At 30.6% G+C, this 24,738-nt stretch overlaps 3 protein-coding genes across 3 annotated transcripts; 1 reads left to right on the forward strand and 2 right to left on the reverse strand.

Annotated features, from left to right (window-relative positions):
• Positions 1-1,689: 1,689 nt before the first annotated feature.
• LOC145604833 (small COPII coat GTPase SAR1A-like) lies at positions 1,690-6,571 on the reverse strand. The gene is made up of 3 exons (XM_081660807.1): positions 6,182-6,571; positions 5,357-5,488; positions 1,690-2,278 (listed from the first exon to the last, which is right to left on the reverse strand). The coding sequence occupies exons 1-3, from the start codon at positions 6,308-6,310 to the stop codon at positions 1,958-1,960; spliced, it is 582 nt and encodes a 193-aa protein (XP_081516933.1). The 5' UTR covers positions 6,311-6,571; the 3' UTR covers positions 1,690-1,957.
• A 1,564-nt stretch (positions 6,572-8,135) lies between these two features.
• LOC145591592 (universal stress protein A-like protein) lies at positions 8,136-9,337 on the reverse strand. The gene is made up of 4 exons (XM_081648101.1): positions 9,046-9,337; positions 8,813-8,922; positions 8,577-8,695; positions 8,136-8,491 (listed from the first exon to the last, which is right to left on the reverse strand). The coding sequence occupies exons 1-4, from the start codon at positions 9,227-9,229 to the stop codon at positions 8,404-8,406; spliced, it is 501 nt and encodes a 166-aa protein (XP_081504227.1). The 5' UTR covers positions 9,230-9,337; the 3' UTR covers positions 8,136-8,403.
• Positions 9,338-19,820: 10,483 nt separating this feature from the next.
• On the forward strand, positions 19,821-23,826 carry LOC145591599 (uncharacterized). The gene is made up of 7 exons (XM_081648106.1): positions 19,821-20,081; positions 20,177-20,248; positions 20,940-21,016; positions 21,985-22,105; positions 23,036-23,116; positions 23,271-23,372; positions 23,542-23,826. The coding sequence occupies exons 1-7, from the start codon at positions 19,950-19,952 to the stop codon at positions 23,614-23,616; spliced, it is 660 nt and encodes a 219-aa protein (XP_081504232.1). The 5' UTR covers positions 19,821-19,949; the 3' UTR covers positions 23,617-23,826.
• Positions 23,827-24,738: the final 912 nt, after the last annotated feature.

Consider the following 24,738-nt stretch of genomic DNA (forward strand, 5'->3'; position numbering starts at 1 on the left):
ATTTTTTTTTTGCCCGGAAATAAAAATTGCCAAAATGTTAACCATGGTCTCTAATACCCTCCGGGAGTCCAATTGGGTGGGTGGAACCATCCAATTTGCCTTTATACGACCAATTTACAAGTTTACAACTTGTACTGATTTCATTAATTCAAGCCTACTATGAACATTTATGACAACAAATAATGATCATATATGGTTCCAAACGGCATTATATGACCCCGAGATGTATCCCATAGAATTTCAAGATTTTTCGACACCGGGCCCCGAAACCTCTAAAATTTCTCAAAAAGCGTGGATATTAGCCTACAAATTTGGAATTTTTTGACTTTTTTTCGCCTGGAAATAAAAATTGTCAAAATGTTTACCATGGTCCCTAATACCCTCCGGAAGTCTAAATGGGTGTGTGGAACCATTCAATTTGTTTTTAAACGACCAATTTACTGATTTACAACGACCAATTTAACTAACTTGCACCGAACCCGACTTGAACCGAAATTGACCCAAACCCGTTTTAACCTGTCAAAATCCGAATTTAACCCGACTTGACTTGAATTCAACCCAACCCGAATTTAACCCAACCTATTACAAACTCGACCCTAATTCAACCCGACTTGTTATTGACCCAACCCGAATTTTACCATATCTATTACTTACCCAACCCAAAACTTCAACCCGATTTGTTACTAACCCGACTCGAAATTAACACGACTTGTTATTGACCCGACCTAAATTCAACCTAAATTGTTCCTGACCCGATTTCAAATCACCTTAAATGCAATTTAGACCACCTTATTATTGTTGATCAAAATATTTTGTCTTGGGAGACCAAGTCGGTCGAGGCCAGCTAAAGAAAAGAGTATCATCCTCAAATTTAAAAATTTAAGAGTTAAATATAGTATATATTTGTTGTATGGTCAAAAGAGATAATTATCTTCCTAAATTATAGGATATAGTTCCCTAGTATATTGCCATATAATATTATAGTCAATTAGAATATTAATTTGATAAAAATGATAATTATCTATTTATAGTTAGTTGAACCCGAATATGACCTGACTTAGAAATGACCCGACCTGATTGTAACCTACAAATTATTGACTTGAACATAATCCGACTTAAATCCGAGAATGAATCGACTTGGAAATGACCCAACCTGGTTATAACCCGCAAATTATTGACTTGAACCGAACCCGAGAATGATCCGACTTGAAAATGACCCGACCTGATTATAATCCGCAAATTATTGACTTCAACCGAACCCGACTCAAACCCGAGAATGACCCGACCTGATTCTAACCCGCAAATTATTGACTTGAACTGAACCCGATTTAACCTGTGAAAACCTGAATTAAACCCGAACTGTTGTTCACCCGACCCGAATGTAACCCGACCTAAATCCGACCCAAACCTGATAAGAAGTATGACCCGACTCAAGCATGACCCAACCCAAACCCGACCTACATAGGTTATGGAACTAATCTGAATTGAACCGACCCGAGTTGACCCGACCCACTCTTACCCAATCCAAACCCGACCCGTTTACCCGAATTAACAGCTCTATGGGTCTTCGCTTTTTGAGGGGTGTTACATGATACTATGGGTTTTACCTGCGAGAGATAGACAAGTACGAGATATTACTCTGAAAAGCTAATACTTCAAATTCGAAGACAACAAATTAGGCGTAGAAGGTATAAATAAACTTCTTCAAGCAGATATGAAAAGTTAACTCAAAATGGGTGAAAATCCTGATTAGACTGCATGATTCAAAAATTCACTGGCTGTTCCATGCAAATCCGAGGCAGTAAAATTTTTAATCCCAGCCACTTAATTAAAAAAATAAAATAAAACGATTTCAAACTAAGTGATGTATATAACATCAACCTCGCTTAATACTTTAGTTCATACCCTACATTCTCCTCCTTGTTAACAAGGTGTGAAACTTAGCCAACGCAATCTTCTAGTTGATGTACTCGGACATCCACTTGAATCCTTCACCATAACCCATTTTGCGGACAATACTGCACATGAAAACCTCGAGAGGTCGGACATTGGAGCCAGCCAGGTTTACTTTACCTTTGCCTGTTGTACAGTTGGATAGTCCAAGATGGTAGCGCAGTTCATCCTCTGAAGCTGCATATGGTATGTCAATCTTGTTGCCTAAGATGAGAAATGGAACGTTAGCCAATGCTTCATCGGATAGAAGGGCATCTAGTTCCTTCTTTGACTCAAAAAACCTCTCCTTGTCGAATGCATCAACCAGGTACACCACAGCATCCACCTGCGAGAGAAAGTATATGCATAACTTGTACTGTACCAAATATAACATGTTCTTGTTTCACCAATTATTGGCAACAAATAGACATCTGAATATGTAATATGATTCCCTGTACAAAGATCCAAAGGTGTCTTACTAGACTACTACTTCACCAAGAGAGGAAAAAAAAAAACTTTTCATCTGAAGTTATTTTGAATGTGAAATGTATTTAGATAACCCTTATCTAAACTAATTTTCCTTTTTAGAACTTTATCTCTACGAATAATAGATTTTATTTTTGATAATGGTAAAAAGAACAAAGTATCATTACAAAAGAAAAGTCATGTTTCCAGATGACAACTTGTATGAGTACAAATCCAAATTCCATACAATAAAGCTCGCTGTCAAAAACAAAATCTGCTTTAAAAAGACGGGACACAAAACAAGTAGCTCTAAATGACAAATAATGAGTAATGGGTTGCCTAATTGCAGCATATAAAAATAAACCGTCACTGTAACTGTAGTTCACGGCCTGTTAAGATGGATAAAATTAAAGAAAGGCGGGAGCAATCAACAGGGAAAGGTTAAACTATTTTGACATTAATAGACTTCACTTTGTTGACTAGGGGAGTAAGATTGAAGGTTTAGGCCATCATCATCCTCTCCCAGAGGCCAATTACTTTAACATTCCATCCCCTTCTATTCACAGAACAGTCAAACCAGTATCAACAAAATTTGATGGTTCAACTTAGAATGTTAGAAACATTTTCCTTCTGCCACCCTCTAGGAAAATTCAAAACTTACTGTACTGACCTTTCGTCACTTATACTAGAACTAGAACACTCAGACGAAAACATCCAGTGAATCCCCTTCTTTACCTTCTGTCCTTTTCCACTAAATGGGTCCGATTTCTGTGCATCAGAGAGAAGAAAACAAGAATGGGAGAACTATCTAATTACTCCAAACTGAAAAAAGTTACACTAGTAGTTGAATCCAGCTAAGTTACTTAACCTATCTCAGCATGGAAACACTACAAACATAAGCCAATACATCCTATATATACTCACTGTATACCATCATATTTTTGTTCTTTATACATCTGAATACAACCTCCTTTCTCATTTCTCTATCCACCAAAGGAAGGCCCTATGCGGGTTATAGACTTACAGGCAGAATATTATCCAAGGAGGAAATCCTGAATGACCATGCATACAGCTATCTGACCAGACTTTTGTAGCACTTTTAGTGTTTTTATTAAAAAGAATGGAGTGACCTAGTTCAAGTCCACAGCTTAAAGAGCAATAAATATTGCAGAAACGTTGGAAGATAGAGTGAAAATCATGATATACAGAATAAAAGCCAATAGTACAACAAATACAAGAAACAAATGCACGCGTTATACATGTACAATACTAGGATATAAAAACTAAGTACTAAGAGACCCCTGTATTGGCCTTAGCCAAAATTCACTACAAGAGGAAAACGCATCAAGGCTGGTCTGAAATGAGAAAAGGCACCAGTTTGCCAATTTTTTCATTACCAGTCAGTTTTAAGAATAGTAACTATCACAGTAAATGATCTACCCCATACAGCCAATTTTCTTTCTTTTTTTAGGGTGGCAAGAGAGTCTAAACTCTAAAGAAAGTTAATCTTATACTTATAATTAAGCACTATGCACCAAGCTAAGTCTCCTGCTTGCTAAACCTGGCTACAAGAAATCTGTATATGAGATCTTGTATAACGCGTCTGTGCATTTCTCTCCCCATTTTGCAAGAAGCAGCTCCAAGGAAGGCTATGAGACCAGAAGAACCAATTTCACTTTCAAAGAGAATGTTTTCAACTACGTATTTAATTAATTCAGTCAAGCACTCTACCCTTGTCCAAGCCATGTCATGCCATTTCACTGATAAGACAAATAATCAGTGAGGGATTGTTGGCTTCTTTAGAGCAATGTAAAGCACTATCACTCTTTAAAGAACAGATAATCACACTTTGTCCCTTTCCATATTAAAAGGAATCTTTTATCATAACCCTTAGTAGAAGTGATGTACATACAGTGAATATGATTTTTGGGTCTCCCAAGAAAATATTCCATTGAACAATGTGATTGTCTATGCTTGTGGTTGATGTGGTTGGCCAAAATGATCTGATATTGACCATCCCACAAATATTAACTGCACCTCTATCTAATATTGTTCAGTAAATTTGCTGTTAGCAGCTGGTATCTAACCAATTACTCTCATAGTCTCATACTTTCAAAACTCAATAGAATAAAATATGTTTGCGTTAACCATATCCGGAAGCTTAATCATACTCCTTCTGTCCTTACTTTCCTTTTTGGGTTGTACCTAAAACATCGAGCAACAATTTTTCTTTACTCTATCTACAAATCAACATGCTAAAGAAGAAATCTTCACGCCATTTAATACAACACTTGATGAAGTGAAAAAAGAGGACAGGGTGATCTTTCAGAGACGAAGGAAGTGGTAAATAGATGCAGTCCATGCAGCTCATGCTCATCAGATCAAAAATTACTTCAAATCCTTCCTTTGGCTAATACTCTGTATTCTACTAGTTGAGCTACTTTTTATTAGACCTATTGGTATTTAAAGCCATTAAAAGCAAGCCAATTGCTAAGGACTATATCTATCACTTACTGTTTTCACTGACCTCCTATAGCAAGCAAAAGAAGTGTGATGCATATCAGTATATCACTTTGTGTAAACCCTGTACGTAGCTATAGCCTAATGAAGCAGAGATTGTGGGTAATCTCAGTATTTCTTTATCGTCGTTCAAGCACAAGCAGTTACTCCTTTTCATCTATCTTATCATCTTATGGATGCAAGGAAAGATGGATGGTTCACCTCCAGCGACTAACATAATATGAACAATGTTTGCAATATTATTGTATCTAGATTATATTATTTTACTAGTAACATTTATCTTTGCAATTACGACAAATGACAGAATAAAACAACCAAGTTAGCAGATGAAACACAAAAGAATATTGATCACAGCAACTTTGACCAACAATACCAAGCCTCAACAAGTTCCAAAAACCGCGTAGTACATATCAACTAATTATCAACCAAAACAATGTACCTTGGCATAGTAATCCTTCCAAACCCGGCGAGCAATCTGATGACCTCCCAAATCAAAAGCTTTGAACTTAATTTTCCCAATGCTCAACTCTTCCGATGTCGGGTGCTGTGTTGGCTGATGTTGAACCAGCCTCTGCACTCACCATTCAGCCATTACATATATCAAACAACGGTTCACTTAGAAATCCCAACAAGATTAAATCACCCAAATCACTTCAATTTCTTCATCATTCAGTCACAAATCAGAATACAAGAAATAGAAATTTATACAACAATCAAGACCAAATTACAATTCTCTACATTACAAAATAAAGATAAATTAAAAGAGACATGCAGACACCCAACTATATAACTCATGGAGTCATGGATCGGATCACACAACACATCAAAACTCTAAATCCGTTATATTTTTATTAAGGAATTCCCAAGATTCAATTTTAATCCTTTAAATAGTTCACTAATATAAGATGGACATTCCGAAAATTCAATTTATTCTCAACTAAATTCATCAATATGTGATGGGTAATCCTTTTAATTCAATTTTTTCCCAGTAAAACTCATAAAAATAAGATGGGCTACATTATAATTCAATTTTCCCCAATAATCATACGTATGAGATGACCTTCCAAAAACATAATTCATTAATTTGAGATGGGCATTCCAAAAATTCAATTTTTCTCGGACAAATTTCATAAATATGAGAAGGGCAATCCTAAATTTCAATCAATTGAATAATCAAAGCAAAAACCGTGATGAGAAACCTTAAAAATAAATTAATTCCAACAATAAATTAATTCTAATCAACTATAAATTATGAACAAATTACCTCATCTTTGAGCATATGAAGGAGGGTAGTTTTACCGGCATTATCAAGGCCTAAAAACAAGATCTTGGCCTCCTTTTGCCATAACCCAAGAGAAGCTAAGATCCCAGAAAACCAATCCCAAAGAAACATAATTATAAATTAACTTTTTAAATATAGATTTTCTGGGATCTGGAAAAAAACAAAATTTGAGAAATTAATTTGAATAAAACCCAAAAAATTGAGATTGAAAATGTGGGATGATCAACAAAATGAAAATGGTTAGTGATAAATGCAGCCGACAGAAAGATTGATTGGGAGAGAAATGGAGTGATGAGAAAATCTTGAGAGAGAGAGAGAGAGAAAGAGGGGAAGGTGATGTGAGAGTGGTGTAAGGATGTGTCATTGGGTTGGTGAATTATGGAATTTTCCATACTATAATCTATTCAATTTTTAATTTTTAATATTTTTAGAAATTATCAATTTTATTGTAGGAAAGAATTCAAAAATTAGCTAAATTACAAGTTAAATAAACTAAACTTTCCTAAAAAAAAAAAAAAAAAAAAAAAAAAAAAAAAAAAAAAAAAAAAAACTAAGGGTCTGTTCTCTTCAGATTATTTTCAGTTCAGTTCAGTTCAATTCTTAATTTCCTTCTTTAATAAAATATTCAATTCAGTTCAGTTCAATTTTTAATTTCCTTCTTTAATAAAATATTCAATTCAGTTCAATTCAGTTCAGTTCAGCTCCAATAAGTTTAGTTCATTTCTTAATTTCCTTCTTTCATACTCCATAAAATATAATGTATTTTGTACAATTAAATGAAAAGGTTAAACTTTAAATGTACAATATTTCCTCAAATGCATTAGGAATTCCCCTCGTGAGGAGGGTTTCCTAATGTTTTTCATGTTTTCTTACCTTTTTATAAAAAAAAATAATAAAAAATTAACAAAAGTAGATTTAATAATGTTTTGTTTTTCAAATCCAAAGTGTTTCTTCCCTTTACTATTCAACATCACCAAAAAGTTTATTTTTTTTACCCTCTTTTTGTTCAACTTGGTTCCTTAATTATAAAATATGATGGTTTGTGGAGGATAAAAAGTGGGGGGGCGGTTTTTTCAAAGAAAAAAAAAAAAAAATAGTGGGGGGACGGTTGTCCCTCCATCCCCAACCCTTCGAGTGACAGAGGTTCGATCCTTCCCCCCTCCTCTTGTGAGGTTGTGATAGTAGGAATCCTCCCATAACTTACCTTTTTTTTTAAAAAAATGTTGTGATTATTTGTTAATACATGAGATAAGTCAACAAATATGAAATGGAATGAGGCTATATTTCATAAACCAAAGTCAACATTGATCGGTGTTGAGTGACAAACACAACACCAATACATATAGCCTAAAATCAAAAGTATCTACAAAGATGACGGCTTCCCAATATAGACGTCGAGACATCAAGTTGATTATTCAAATCATATACTACTATTTTGAATCTTTGATTTGCTCCCAATACAACATACTCAAAACTGTACACATCTATTGTAGGCTTGTAAGCAAGACTTGTTATGGTCTAAATCAACTTATATGACTCGGATAGACTTTTCATGCATTTACTTTAATTTTTTTAAATGTCAAAATTAGCTCGGAAATTGATAACCTTCAGCTTTTGATAATAATCAACTATTTCAATCAAAACCAAAAAGGAAACATGGTTAAGGTGCTTCATATATATGGACCCCGCGACGGCTTTTTGCGATTTCAGTCGAGATATAAAGTTTAAGAACTTCTAAACATTTAATTGAATCCGATCGAGGTATAGAGTGGTGTAAAATTTTTCCAAATTATAAACACGTAAAATATTAATTTAAAATTAGTTTACACTTCAATATATACTAGTTTATATTTTAATTTATACAGAGTACGTTGTAAAGTCAAGAATAAAGAATTAAATAATGAGAAAAAAGAAACAAAATTAAATAAGAAGTATCTTTTTGTACTACAAACACTATTCATTTCATTCCAAAATAATACACGAAAAGTCAAAAGAAAAACTTGGAAAAATTGTCTAAAGAGACAACACATAAATACAACTATGTACATGTAACATACTAACATGTACAACAATTGTTTGTGTGATTAAAACTACATTATCCTAATTAAATACATTCATAATTGTACAAATGCATAATTTTGAGGTTGAAAAGTGTAAAAAGAGATAATAATAAATTAAAGATTTATAGATTTAAAGTAGCCACTTCATGAAATGTTCTTGGGATGCTTCACAACCACCATGGGACACTTCACTTGTTTTGCACAATCGTAGCTTACACTTCCTAGAATAGTCCTGTAATCATGAAATTATAATTTAGATTATATTATATAATAATCTTAAATTAATTTTTTAATGCAAAACTTAAACAAATAATTACCTCTTTAAAAATCCATAACCATGACTTCCCATAACCAGCATATCAGCCCCTAGTTTCTCAACTGTACCACAAATTACATCTTTGGCATCTCCACTCCCAACTTTCTTTTCTACCTTAATCTATAATTTATACAATACAAATAAATATTAACACTTATTAAAACTAGCAAATATAATAAATATTCAAGAAATTAAACTAAGGATGATTAATTAATTATGCAAAACAAGTGTACATACATTGATTTGAGACTTCATACAAACTTGTTGGGCTTTAGACATCACTGAATCAACAAGCTTCCTATAATAATCTTCCAAATCTGCTACAACGTCATTTCCAAACAAATAACCTGCCAAAACAATTTTAATCTTAGTACAAAAATTATACAAAAACCCGATCTAGTGACCTGACCTAACTCATGAATTACTCCCTCCGTCCCAGAATAAAGTAATTAACATAAAAAGATGCTTACCGGCAACATCGAAAGCCGAAAAATTAGCCGGAGGAGGAGGCTTGACATAGAGAAGAACAAGAGTTGTAGAATTTGTTGAAACAGAAATTACGTTGTTTAGACACCATGATAAAGCATGCATGCTCTCTTCACTTTCATCTACTGCTACCACTATTTTTTTCTCTCCTCCATTTTCTACTTCCATTTTCTCTTTTTTCTTATTACAAAAATATTTTTTTTATTATTATTATTTTTGTTTATTTTCTACAAAGTATTATTGCTTCCTTTTTTTAGTAGGTGAATAGAAAAAAAAGATTTTTTCATTCTATTTATAGAGAAGATGAAGGTAGTGTTCATTATGATGGTTTAAATTATTCAGTTTGCTGAGGTGTTGTTTGTTTTGTAAATCTAAGGGTTTAAGAGTAAATTAGCTGCCTAGATATTATGAATTGAAAAGCTTATCATCTCATAGGTGTTAATGGTTTTGCTTAATGAATCAACGGTTGTGGACCCTAACGCTTTTTTGTACTCCATACTTTTACGGTGAATGATATATTTAAAAAAAAAAAAAAAAAAAAAAAAAAAGAATAGCTCAGTTGATTAGAACATTGTTCGAGTTTTAAAAGGTCTAAGACTCCTAGACACATGGAGTCATGGGTGAAAGAATTATTATGGAAAGTTAATTACTATATAATTAAGGATTCCACTCATTAGATCGAAGTACTTTTAATGTTACAAGCTAGTATAAGGTTTTATAGTAAGTCATTAACTAAATGTAAAGTACGTAGTTTAAAGGAGACAGGGTCTAGTAATACTATTTTTTAAATCATCACTTAACAACAGAGGTCTACATTCTAAAGGAACTATATATAAGGTAAGATAGATGTTTCTTATAGACAATAATAATCATGATATTTTTCGAAATAGTAGTCTCTTTAAACACTTTTTCATAAATAAACACCTTTTCATAAACAAATACTTCAACCTTTAATAAACAAAAACTACTTGAGAATAATTATACGAGTTGTCTAACGTGTGCCTATTGATACAAAATAGTCACTTTGAACACTTTTTCATTCATACTTCGTAGGAAGTTATTAATAAGGCATTAAGGCCTAGGGTTATGCAAATTAAAAGTTTCTTGAGAATAATCTACTATTAATAACATTAAAGACAACAAAATTGAAGTAATTAAACTAATAACGAATTAAGCTTGTAAGCTTAATTAATCAAAAAGCAACAACTCATTGAACCAAAGTTGATAAGAAGCTAGGAATTTAAGCAATCCAAGCAATCATACATCTTATAAAAACTAAATAAGGGTTATATTCGGGTTTTAAGCTAGGTTTCCAAGTGGGTGATGCCACAACTCCCACATTGATTGATAATGAATTAGTAAGTGAGAGAAATTGATATGAATAATAATGCCTTTCACTATCTAAGCTAGTGATAGATGGAAAGTGGGTAGATATATTGTAGATGGATAGAATGAGTGAGATCATGAACAAGTTATGTACACAAACATTACTTTCATCATTTCACTTAATTATAAATCCTTTTTTTTTTTAATCTCGTTTATCATTTCATAATAGCTTTCAACTAGCTTAAGTATAACAAGAAGATAAATAAATAAAAAGCTAAGTATTGTTTAGTGAATGATGTTTTAGGGTAGCTTTTTGTGCCTTAGGTTAAATTAAAAAAGGCAAGTCATAAATAGAAAAATATTAATAATAATAATCAACACGTAATTTTATTATTATTATATCTTTAGTTAATTTCAATTTACGAAAATGAAGAAAAATACAAGTAATATAAACTTATAATATATATGCATATTGCATCCTTATTCCTTAAATATAAATGTTGTATAAATGCATGATGTGCATTATCATGAAAAAGGCTTGTTATCTACAAAGCACTTTATAGTCCACATACACTGGAGGGCTTGAACTTTCTTGACAATTATTTGATGCACAAAGTGACAAAAGATTTCAATAAGTTAGTTCTACCTATGAATAAATATCTTTTGTTTTTGTTTTTTTGATTGAAACCTACAAAAATATCTAGATATGAAGTAGAAGTATGAACAATGAGACTTGAATTTACATTTGCATCCTTTTATACTTTGTTTCTGCTCTTCAACTCATTTTAAAAAATTAATTAAGTTCAAATAAGAGTTACGTAAGTTAACTTTACGACTAAAATAAGTTCAAGTAAATTTTGATAAATAAAATCCAAACAAATAAAACACACTCCTCCTCTACTTGTCAATATATACTTCATTTTAACTTATTTTATACATTATATGTTAACTCACCTTACTTATCATTATTAATACGTGAAGATATATATTACTACATATTATAATGAACGTTTTTTTTTTTTTTTTTTTTTTTGACATGCAAGTATAATGATCGTTATTGAATTAATCTTGATGTATATCTTTATAATAACATAAAAAATAAAAAAAATAATAAAAAAAAATAGAGTTTTCTATGGTCAAATATATGCGTTTAATAAACACAAAAATAAAATTGATGCATCTAGAAATCAAATTATGTACTTGTCCAAGGAGTTAAAGATGCAAAATGGACTATATTGTTTGATTTGCACATTTAAAGTAAATGGGCTTTCGACTATTCACACTGGGCTTCTTGGACCCGTTCCTGATTTAGGCTTATTGGACCCGTTTATGAGTTGGGCTTATTGGACCCATTCATAAGTTGGGCTTCCTGTATCGTTGGGCTTCTTTCATTATTGCATGCTTGGACCCTTGGGATGAACATTTCGTTCCTCTTTTCAGCGTTTTCACTTTTATTTTCAGCTTTACTAAGCTCAATGCCCATAAATCCACAAAACTGTAGCGAGCAAAAAATACTAGGTACTTTTAGGGGCGTTTGGTTCAAACAATGGTATAGGTTTGGAATGAGGAATGAAACCTGGGTGGTATGGGGTTGGAACTTAATACTTGATTTCATGTGTTTGGTTTTTATCTAGGAATGATAGTTTTCCTTTTAATTTTAAACTAAAGGTATGGGTATGAACCATACCCACCTCCCCCCTTGGGTTTCAAAAACCCATACCTTGGGGGTTTGAGGTATGGGTTTGAAAAATAAAATTTCTAGAAACAAACACAAGGTATGGGTTTTGGTCATTCCAAACCCATACCTTATACCTAATATGCTTGAACCAAACACCCCCTTAAGTGTTTGCAAAACAAATGTTACTCCGTAGTAAATACTTCCTCCGTTTCACAACAAATTTTGTACCATAATCTGGTATGACTCAAGATAGATCAATATTTACTATTTCTTTTAAAATTAAAGTTATTGATTCCCTTAACTAAGACAAAGCTAGTCAGATCAGGTGTTAAATTAATCACAATCACTTCTCCATTGTCAATTGTTCGCATCAATACAAATCACTAAATGAGTCATTTCATAAGCTCAATGCATTACCACTATGACAAAGCAAATTTAATGTTATTTATTGCATTAAAATTGTATTTAACCTATAAATTTACATATTTACTTCAATAAAAAAATTAAAATAAAAATTTGGGGGGGCCGGTGCCACCCAGGCCCCTTCATAGATCCGCCAACGTAATGTTAGGTCAATTTTACTAAACTAGCCTAACCAATTCTCTTCAACTCCCAATTTGAAAAAAGAAATGTCGTATATCGGCTTTCATTGTGAAGGCCGAATCCGATTGTACATAGAAAATTGACTCAACTCTACTTCTATTGTAAAAACAACGGTGTTAGATCGAATTAAATTTACAACTTTGGTGTTCCACATAATTTTGAGGGCCTTGACTTGAACTTCATTTACAACTCATCAATCAAATGTTCTTTACAACTTAGCCAACTTGTTTAGATCTTTTGGCCAAATAAAGGTTCAAGTCTAAAAGTTTGGGAAAGTGAGACCCACACAAACAAAGAAGAGAATTGACAAGAATTGACAAGAATTGATGATAAGAACAAAAACAGGATAAGAATACAATTAACCACTATTTTATGTCAACTTACACAATTGATCTAATGATACTATATATTCTATCTGAGTCAATTAATTAAATTAAATATCAATTGTTTTTATACATGAAACATTAATTTGTAATTTGTATACTGTTGTCCTTATCTTTGATGCATTATTCATGAATTATGGTGCAATTATACAAACTTCTCCAACTAACTATCACCTATATTAATTTGCATGACTAATCATTCAAACGACCAAACGTTGATAGAATTTTTTTATACTCTATAAGTCTATAGTATACTATTGATCATAACATTGATGAAAAACTTACTTATTGACATCTAGTCTTGAGACTTGAGAGAAAGACTATTTACAATATTTTGTTATGTGATTAAATTAAAGGTTTGTTAACGAGAATGCTATCACTTATTAACAAGCAAATTCCGAAAATAATTCTCTTTTTTTTTCTGTCAAATTTCTTTGTTTGGCTTGTAAGGAGTAATAAGGAATTTCCTCATTTGTGAAAATAACTCTATTAGTCTGGATAAATCTTGTGTTTGGAAATGGCGTTATCCTTGCCTCATTTTTTTTCACTCCTCTCATCATCTGTCCTCACACTCTTACTTTGGTTTTCTTTGATTTTTTGCGTAAGTAATAACTTGTTATAACTAAAGCTCAAAAGCACAAAAAGAAAAACTTTATAATTCATCAACCATCCACGAAAAATCAATTTTTATTGAACATGTTTTTCGTCAAATCAAATGGAGTCTAAGCTCAAATTTTAACTTAATTAGATAAAGTCATAACCATAAACTTAATTAGCTTAGAAGATAGTAGAGAAATTGTTTTCTTATACGATTATATTTATTGTGAGTAAATTAAATGCCAAATATTTCAACCTATCAGTTCTAACCAATTTTTAAAAGGAACTTGATTCAATTTCCTGAATGAGTGACTCGATTAATGTACATGACAAATAATTATCGTTGAGTGATACAAATCAATCACTTTATGTTTAATAGGAATTGTAACATAACATCAATACATCATGCGATAGGTCAGTTGAATAATACGACTCAACAATCAAGCTCAGCTTTTTTTTAACCACATAGCATCTTCCATTAGTCCTCATATAAAATATTTGAATCATACTTAATTATATATAGTGCGGACTAGAGCTATAATTAACGGATAAGATAACTCAATGATAATAGGGTTAGGGTCAAACTTAACGGGTTTTTAACGGATAAAACCCTTATTGGATAGAGTCAATATAATGCCAAAATGTTTTTCAATTTAATAGACAAACAAAATAGATAATGTAAAAGTAATTACATAGATAAATTTGTATTCATATATACTCTGTTCGTAATAATGACATTGCTCAATGTTTATTTTGATAAATATTTTATTGGCCCGTCCATTACCGACCCGTTATTGACCCACAACCTACACTGGCCCGACCCGCTACTGACCCTGTAAAAGGTGACCCTCCTTGACCTGCACCGCAATCAACCTGCACCGCCCCGTCCAATAACCAGGTCTTGTGCGGACTATGTATAACGTTTAATTTAGGCACGTAAATGCATTAGATGTTGTCCATGTTGATGAATTGGTTTAACAGTTAAATTATACCATTACAGTCTGTTAATTATTGTATGATGAGAGGAAATGCATAAAGTATTCAGGTAACCATACATATATATTCAAGTAGAAATCTTTTTACGCTACAACACCTTAAAGATTTATTGAAACTAAAGTATATTACCTTACAAAATCAATATAAACTCAAATTTGTATTTCACTATAAATAAATTATTACTAGTAAGTTGTCACTTACCTTTGTACATGCATGCTACGTATATTTATATATCAATAAAATCTATTTAATCTTTTGATGATGTAGCTAAAGATTGTCTTAATAAATATTTCGTCCATAGAAGGATAAATAATTTAAAAACTTAGAGAACACGTATAATTTTAATGTTAGAAAGGAGATATGTGAGCCATGCAATGATCAATACATAGGTTTAGAAAATGAAAAAAAAATTAATAATAAATAAAAAAAAATAATAATAAGAAGAATGTAAACGCCAAGGTGGCATAATAACAAAAAATTAGGTAAATAATAAGAAAAATAAAAGCATAATTATTCCCCGCGTAAAAAAAAAAAAAAAAAAAGGAAGAATACAGCTTAGGAGATGCTTTTCGGTGAGAGCGTGTTGTGATGTATATTTTGTACGTTTTGAAAGTTTGAGGATGAATTATGAGATGAATCAATCATCAATTCAATTCATATTCATATTTATGTCCCCACTCTTTTTAAATTCAAGTACTCAATTCTATGTACAACTCTTTTGCTATTCTAGCCGTTAATCGATTGGTAGCTCCTCTTTATTTATTATGACATATATCTGAAATTCCCACAAAAAAAATAAAAATAACATAATAATAATGACAACGTCTTCTTTTTTTTTTTTTTTTTTTTTTTTTTTTTTGAAGAACAAACAATAAATTTCGCCTACAGATATTATCCATATTAAATTCACTATTTTTTTTGGCTTTGGCTACTTATTACAGCACATGAGTAAATATATATCATGAACTTCAAAAATCAAAAACACAAAATCTTAATTAACACGGACTTTTACTAAGTTATTGTAAGATAGGTTAAAATTATCTTAAAAATACTTAAAGTTACCCTTTTATACTGCAAAGTACGTATACAATTATCACTTTCCTAACATAGATTTTACGCTTCCCTCAACAAAAAAGAAAAAAAAAAAAAAAAAAAAACACCAAAAGTTTACCCTTAAAATCCCTTATACTCCTAATGTGTTTGACTAATCATAGCATTCATATCATGTATCCATTGGAAATTACACTTAAAATACAATCAAACTTATTACGAGTACAAATTACGGAGTAAAAGTTATCCTCACAGGAATTAAAGTTATTATATAAAATGTGTTAAAGTTACCTTTAAATTGATCGTCTTACAATAAATTTAATGTAAGTCCGCCTTATACAGGACCTGTTATTTTTATAATAAAAAATAAAATAAATAAAATGATTCAATTTGAACCTTTGCTTTAATTATACTTCATATAATCCATGCATTTTGACCAATATTAATGATTTATACAATAATTAAATAACAATAGTATTTGTGAGCTATGTCAAATATGCAATTTAGTTATGATTTTGATCAGAAAAGTTATGTTAAATTCTCTAAATATGTGGTTTACAAATCTATATTATTAATTATATAATTTCTACAATTAATCATTACACATCAATACAAATCTAACAATTTAACAATATTATATTTATCGTACATAATTCGATTATTTCGATCCATCAAAGTCTATCAACCATTTAAAAAACAAATATTATGGTTATTTAGATACATAGGGATAGGGTGCATGTATTAAAAACTTTTAATGGATCAATAATACTCGACGTTTTATGATTATTAAGCACCAAATTAAAATAAATTATACATATAAGTTAGATTTTATTTTAGTATATTTAGGGCGGCTCATGAGGGACCCACTAGTGATGAAACCGCACTTTTTATATATGTTCTTAGTGGTGCAAATATTGTTGTAAGAATTATATTATACCTTGGTTTAATTTAAGGATATCATATCATGGTAGATTCCACAAGTTTTTAACGATAACTCCAATACATAACCCTTTAAAGAATTTAGATTATTATTGTATTGAATTTAGGTGTGCCATTCCCCTAAGGTGCCACATGTTCTAATCAACTAACGACACATAAACAAAGGCTCAAACTAAGGGAATGCCACATGGCCCACTCTACAAATATGTGGCAAAATCACAATTTTTGTGAGTATACTTCCTCTGTTCTATTTTAATTGTAATGTTATTTTTATTACAAAAAATGTGTTAATTAATCACAACATCTTTATATTAAGAGTCTGTTCACATTTACTGAATTGAACTGATTGGAGCTGAACTTAACAGAACTGAACTGAGCTGAAATGAATATTTTATGAGAGAAGGAAATTAGGAGCTGAATTGAACAGAACTGATTGGAGCCGAATTGAGCTGAACTGAAATGAAATTAAGATGAAGTGAATAGGCCCTAAGGGCCTGTTCTCATACGTTGAAATTTAGTTCAGTTCAGTTCAGTTCAGCTCAGCTCAGCTCAATTCAGTTTAGTTCAGCTGTGTCCAGTTAACCTTTAATGGAGTAATTTTGATACTATCATAATGGTCAATAATTATCATAACATAGAATATTCTACGTATATTTTCAACCGTGTTCTATTATCTAAAGACGGTGTACAAGCTTTGTAATTCAGTCTAACCAATCATAGAGAGAGATCAAGCTCCAAAACTAAGGAGCACTAGATCACTCCCTCATTAAGTCATTGGTGAGGTCATTAGTGACATTAGACAAATCGTATCAATACTCAATAGTATACGAAGTAGATTGACATATTGTTAGTTTAATTTGTTTCTTTGTCTCTCAAACTTTAAAAAATATTTCTAGCATATATTGTCTTGCAACAACATATATTGTGGATTTGTGGCATACCGCATTCGTATGCATAGTCCAAAATCGTCGTGCCTTACAATTACCATGCATTTCATATAAACATTTTGCTATATATTAGGCTTCACTTTTGAATTGAATCGTCAAACAAATATAATTTTGCCTTTTTGGTTAGTAAATTTCAATATTTATTACGAGTATATATAAATAACTACCATACAACCTCACCAGCCCCACCACCACTAATTTAACACGTTTACAATTACACAAGTTAGGTTTTTATCAGTTAATCAACAAATTGCATACAAATTTGATAAACAATGTGTTTTGATTGGTTGGTCTTCTATTATCCCATAATATTTCTTTACAAATTTACATTTGGATTCATTACCATTACTGTTATCTAGCTATTTATTACCCCGTGTGTAAATTGTGTTACACTTATAGCAGTTTGATAGTTGGTAATAAATTGTGGTAATGGAAATGAATTTTAAGTGTAATTTTATGTGAAACAATACAAAACCTATAGTATTCATGGGAACCCAATCTCATTCCCTAAGCATGTATTTTTCTTTATGTTTTTACATTACCATTCATTACCACTTGAAAGGCGGTATGGTATGGGATGGGAAGGAGCATTTTGATGGTATTGGATGGGAGGGAACATTTTGATGATCTTCTTGAGTGATTATGAGAACGAACATTGATTTTTTTTTTCAAGTTTACCTTAGTTATATGTTCATTTACATCATTTTCATTCTTTATAACCGGTTATCAAACAAGACGTTAAAGTCCTTCACATGTATTAACAAAATAATAATATAAGCTAGTCAGTTACCTTCAAGAAGACTATTAATTTGAAAATCAAAGAATTGAATTGTAATTATAATTTGGAAACATCTAAGAAATATCTAATAAACCTTCTAAATCAAGAAAGTTGCACAATCTAATAACAGATCATTTAATGCAAGATTGGCAACAACACACTATATTGACTTTATAATAAGATTTTTTCTCCATTCAAAATTACAAAAATGAATAATTCGTTGACAATTAATGGGGAAATAATTCCATTGCTAAGCTATACAAGAAATGGTCAAGATCTCTTTAAACGCGTCGCTTAATGTGTACCCCATTACTTCTTACAACCCAAGATAAAAAAAAAAAAAAAATTGTAACCGAATTGCATGTATGCAATATATGAGCTATTAAAGATAGTTACCTAATCATATTATGATACAAAGTGTTCACCAAATTCATAAACTTCGTATTGAAATATATTTGAAAACAAGTAGATCATTGCATGTAATGCTACACCTCAAAATGGAAGAACAAAACAAGATTGTATTTTTGTAGTTAGTGGTCTACATTTTGGCTTGATTAATGACTAGTAGAGACTATTTATGAAATTAAGATTCTATTTGTTGCAAAGAATAAACGATGCACTACTTGTACTATTACAAATTACTAACTCAAACTATCATACCCATCATTTATAAAACATCATCTAATTTTGAAATCTCGATTGTAAAGCTTAAATTTTGATCTTGAATACCCATCAATAATATATTCCATATAGGATTAGACATACTCAATACCCATGCACGTATTTTTGTGTGCCTTAAGATATAAGCGTCTAATACAAAACATATACGAAGTAACAATTAGTGTAACGGTTATTTGATTTTTTATAAGCAATTTTAGAAAAATATATGTATGTACACTTATGCTCCTCACAAAAACTATTGATACTCAAATATTATATTAGAAAATATGAAAATAATAACAATACATCTTTCTAATCGGAAAGTGTAGTCTTATAATCTCAATTTCAATTCCAAAAAAGTCTTTGTTTAGAGTTATTCCTTAATTATATACTTGTATTTGTCATCCCTTTTAGTATGACATACCCTAAGTCAATCAAAAACAAAAAATAAAATACTAATAAGAATTAATAACATAAACCCAAAATTTAAACATAGATATATACAAGTAATTTATTGGCCTTAATTCACCAATATATGAAGAATCTCAAGTGATTAAATCCTAATTACTTAATTAGATGTGACCAAAAATTGGTATTTCTAGTTAGGAGCCTAGGAATCCAAATGATGTAACCTATTTTGGACTTTTCTTGTGAGAGAAAGTTTAGGAGAGAGAAACAGCTAAGACTGCCAAAGTGGATGAAAAGAAAAAAACTAAACATATCCATTTCAAAAATATTATTGTAAGGGTATTTTTGTAATTTCTGTTCCTCCCCTGATCCTCTTATTTAAACTCCATTTCAAGCTGAACAGAGCAAAAAGAACCATCAAACCAAAAACAGAGGAAAGAAAAGAGAAGGAAAAAAAAAGAAGCTGAAAATCTAGAAAATTAGTTTGGTTTTTCAAAAAAATTTTGTTTTAAGTATATTGAATATGGGAGAAGTTGTATTATTTATGGAAAATTTGGATGATAATTTTCCAAATTACTGTAGAATTTGTCATGAAGCTGAGTTTGAAAGTTGCAGAAAATTAGAAGCTCCTTGTTCTTGTTCTGGAACAGTCAAGGTAAATTTATAAGTTAATTTATCTTAATCATGAAATTAATTTAAAGTTATGATTTTTTTTAATTGGGTATTTATAATTTTTGTTATTTTGAGCAGTTTGCTCACAGAGAATGCATTCAAAGATGGTGTGATGAAAAAGGAGATATTATTTGTGAAATTTGTTTACAGGTTTGTTTTATTTCTCCTGTTTTTTCTCTCTTTCATTCTTTTTATTCATTAATTTTTTTTTTAAAATCATATTTTACTTGAAGTAGCGAATTTTGTGTTGAACAAAATAAAAATTAGTAAGAATGATTACTCATAAATAAGTTTAATATTATGATATTTTCAATGGAGTACAATTTTAGTTAATTTTCTGCACTTAATTTTTATTTTAGGATAGTCAAATATAAAAAAAATAAATAAATTGTTTTCTTAAAATTGATAATCTTTTTTTCCCTCCCTAACGTTTGGCTTTGCCTTCAGTTTTAGTTGTCTTCAACTCAAAGTTTTTTCCTGAGCCCAAAATTTTTAAAGTTTCAATCTTTTTCCTTTTTTTTTTTCTTTCGAATTTCTTAATTAAATAAATAATTCTGAATACTTAGGCAAAGAAAAAAAAATTTTAAAATAAAATAAAATCTTTGACCTTTTTTTTTAAGTTAGAAATTTATTGACTTTCTGGGTGTTGTACTTTTTTCTTACAAAATTTAAGTGTAATATGAAAATATTTATTTTTTATCACCACTTTAAACTTTTGTTTCTGTTTTACGAGTATTATTTATGACCCACTGTTTTATTAATTATTGGGCTATATTATGTTTTTTATATGGTGGGAAATTTGAGTTTTTGATTTTAAAAAAGTGACTTTTAATTCATGCAGAAATATGAACCAGGCTACACAGCAATTCCCAAACAACCCAAGAAAATTGTGGTACTTGATCAAGTTGTAAGCATCAGGTAACTTATATTCCTTCCTCCTAATTATCTACACCAAACTCATCTACATTACACCTAGTAATGTCTAACTTTTTCTCTTCGGGCTCAAATATCTTCTATACTACGTACATTTAGTAACATTAACGTAACGTTCACCCAAAACCTCCAATAGACGAACATAGTAAGTAAATGTTAGATAACTAGCAAGACTCATTACAAATGCCGAATATATTACTATTCCATAGGGCCAGAAGTTACATCCCCGTGTGATATATAAGTCCAAGAATCATGTCATTAGCTAGTTTTATCTAGTGCAAGTGGTAGTTCTTTTGAGTTGTTCAAAATGGTGTCAAGTTGTCAACGTTTTCTTACTTCAAATTAAAAAGAATTAAAACTAGAGCACGCCTATTTGTTTTTTTTTGTAGTGGCAAACTAAATGAAATTAAAGTTATTATTATTTTTTTCTCAAGGTTTTCATACTTTGTTGGTAACTTTACCGACTACTAAACTTAGTTATATTATCACTAATATTTTAGTATAGTTCAAACTTAATACTTATGTCACTTCTTATGTTTTATACTGTATTATGATTTATTTTATTATTTTTTAAGTGTCACACTCTAATACTCAATGATTGAGGAATTAAAATTGTTAGTTCCCTATTTCATAAGAAACATCTAGTAACTTTTTTGTCAACCCTTTTTTTAAGCTATTGAACAACTTTGATTTTGCTTTTGCTTCCTTTTTTTCATTTGCTTAATCATTTAAAAAGTAATAAAATAAAGTTTTTATCACTTGTTTTTATCGCTTGTTAAATGCTAAAGGTTTAAGGTTTAGACCATAAAAAGTGTAATATATTGAAGTGACCAACTTAAAGTAAAGTATTTATGTCTTGTTATTAGAATTATTAGACAGTTCTTCGTATTACTTTAATCGATCAAATGTTTGTCGTGTGATATACTAATAGAATATTCGAAATATGACAACAGGGGAAGTTTGGAAGTTCCAAGAACAGAACAAGAATCTCAAAATTCAGACTTATTAGCCATTGCTGAATGCTCTTCAGAAGCAGAAAGAAGTGCATCTTGCTGCAAAACAGTTGCCCTTATTGTAAGTAATTCATTTATTATTAACATCATAAATAAATTTATACACCAATTTTTTTTTTTACCCTATTTGTGCTTATAAATGTATAAGAATCTAAACTAAGGATAATGTTTATAATTAGCTCAATATATGTCTTAATCTTAAAGAGGGTCCACAAGATTGCACACTTTGCTGGCCCATACTTACAAAGAGCTGTTATACACAATTGAAAGTTATATTTATAAAGAGTATATAATTTTGGAAATAAATATCGAACATCATAATAGTGGCTGATTTGTTAGGTTAATTATGATCGCTAATGTCACTATCTTAATCTTATACTAAGCTAAGCATGTTAGAAGAGAGACCACCCATAGAATTATTCCAGCTGGCGTTTAATCATCATCCTTTCTATTTCAAGTGTATGTGATTAGGCTAATTGATTTCTATTAGGCTCGCCGATTGTATCCGCTTTGAACACATTAAATACGTACTTAATTCGTCAATTTTCGTATTTGATTTGCATTCTTCTTACTTTAAGAGCATATGTGTTGACGGTTTCAGTGAGTGATTACTTTTTCTATATGGGTTTTCGGTGAATTATTAAGTGCACTTGAGAATATGTGTTCTAGTGATAACAGCTAAAAGATCGCAAATAATAGGCTTGAGTTGTTGTCATATCACTTGAGAGATCAAAAGGTATTTAGGTGTCATGGGCACGATTTTTTCCAATGATTATTGCCTAGCTAAGAACATAAATTTAGCTAAATGAACTTATGATCTTATATAAAAAAAAACACCTTCTAATAACAATAAAAAAACACAATAAAAAGGTTTTGCAATGCTTTAATCAAACTCACTATCACTCTTCTAGCTTTAATTTGTGGTCAAATTTTGCTCACTTTTCTTTGGAATCAACAAACTAATTCATGATTTTTCTTGTAATATTGCCAGTTTACATTCCTTTTGTTATTGAGACACATGTTTGATGTGCTACTTGAAGGAGCAGAACAACCTCCCTTCTCACTTTTAACTGTAAGAATCTCCATCTTTTCTTTGAATTTGGCATTTTTTTAGCTAATAAAATTATACTTATACTTTATAAATGAATATTAAGTTGTATTAATTACTCATACTTAATATCTACATTGACTCTGAAAATTGATAATCTTATTGCATGATAATGCAGGTAATAATCCTACGAAGTTGTGGAGTAATTATTCCAATGTACATTATAATTCGGACCATATCAGCAGTCCAAAACAGCATTAGACGACATCGCATCCTTCATGTAATTTTCTACTTCTTTCAAGAGTTTTACTCCCTTTGTCCTTTAATTTTTTTCGCGGTTTCCTTCTAAAATTGTCGCCGAACTATATACACTTCTGCTAAATTAAAAACTATAAGCTTGATTTATTGGTATGAAATATAACTAACAAGATTGTATTATTTGATTTCAGGAAAATCTTATGCAAAATACCAATGATAACAGAGATGATACATATGATGAGGAGGAGCAAATTCATCTGAGATAACATAAGAACTTTGCACATTTTCACCATTGTTTACTTGTAACACACCAATGTACATCAATACTAGAAAACAGGAAAAAATAATTCCTAAAGGAAATTAGATTTTACATTCACATTTTATTAATTTATTATAGGGTTACATAGTTTACTTTGTATTATTCCCCCTCTTATAATCTTAGAAAAATACAATACACATCCACCGATTTTTTATAATTGCTACGAATACATTTGACCGTTGACACGTTCATATACTAACATTGACTATATGTTTTTACTGATTTGTACTCCGTATATAGTAATACATACTTTTCATCGTATCAAACCTTTATAATTATAAAGATGTTAATGGACAACATATGCGTTGTCACATACTTCGTATACTACTAGTGGAGTCAAATTGTTGCAATTATAATCTTTCAAAAAACTATATTTGAAATGGAAGAAAGGTAGTTTGCTTATGGTTGTCACAAGTGCATTGTTAGTTGAAAGATTGTCAGAGTACAGAAACAAAAATTCAACGAACCAACCAACTGCTTTTGCTTGTTTTTAGGTAACATAGAAGATAGGCAGATGAACAGCCAAATCTTGGACCAAGTTTTATGAATATATATATATATCAAGAAAATATAAATATAATACATACCAAGTATATAATAATCCTAAGTCTTATAAGCAGTTGTATCAAAGACAGATGAACAGCCAAATTTTGCAACAAACTTTACTGCCATCAGAAGATTATAAATATGATTCCCACACGTCTGAAGAAAAGGTGGGTGAAAATGAAGTCAAAGCATTTATTCATTTAATATTGTACTGTATATATTTACCAATAATATCATAGAGTATATAGTACTGATTACTGAATAACCAAAATATAAAGAAACCATCCTTAAGTGAGTGTTATTCTGAAAATCATCTCCAACGTTTTTATCGTCTCATCATTTTCACACAACTACCCGATCCCTATTATCGAGTTTTTATATCGAAAAATAACTAATAGTCACGAGTTTTTCACTAAAAATGTACATCTTCAGTCTTCAATGATACCTTTATTTGGAAAATTACCCATATATATAACAGCTTTTATATAGATTGATAAAATTTCAAGTAACCAAATATAACATG

Source organism: Chenopodium album, chromosome 2 (assembly GCF_948465745.1).
Source record: "Chenopodium album chromosome 2, dcCheAlbu1.1, whole genome shotgun sequence".
Taxonomy (NCBI): Eukaryota; Viridiplantae; Streptophyta; class Magnoliopsida; order Caryophyllales; family Amaranthaceae; genus Chenopodium; species Chenopodium album.

Coding starts and splice junctions, on each gene's coding strand:
- LOC145604833 (XM_081660807.1), bottom strand. CDS start 6,310: ATGTTTCTTTGGGATTGGTTTTCTGGGATCTTAGCTTCTCTTGGGTTA. Junction 5,489..6,181: donor TTCATATGCTCAAAGATGAG/GTAATTTGTTCA, acceptor TGGTGAGTGCAG/AGGCTGGTTCAACATCAGCC. Junction 2,279..5,356: donor GGAAGGATTACTATGCCAAG/GTACATTGTTTT, acceptor TTTCTCTCGCAG/GTGGATGCTGTGGTGTACCT.
- LOC145591592 (XM_081648101.1), bottom strand. CDS start 9,229: ATGGAAGTAGAAAATGGAGGAGAGAAAAAAATAGTGGTAGCAGTAGAT. Junction 8,923..9,045: donor TTCGGCTTTCGATGTTGCCG/GTAAGCATCTTT, acceptor TTGTTTTGGCAG/GTTATTTGTTTGGAAATGAC. Junction 8,696..8,812: donor GTATGAAGTCTCAAATCAAT/GTATGTACACTT, acceptor TATAAATTATAG/ATTAAGGTAGAAAAGAAAGT.
- LOC145591599 (XM_081648106.1), top strand. CDS start 19,950: ATGGGAGAAGTTGTATTATTTATGGAAAATTTGGATGATAATTTTCCA. Junction 22,106..23,035: donor GCAAAACAGTTGCCCTTATT/GTAAGTAATTCA, acceptor TAATATTGCCAG/TTTACATTCCTTTTGTTATT. Junction 23,117..23,270: donor CTCCCTTCTCACTTTTAACT/GTAAGAATCTCC, acceptor ATGATAATGCAG/GTAATAATCCTACGAAGTTG.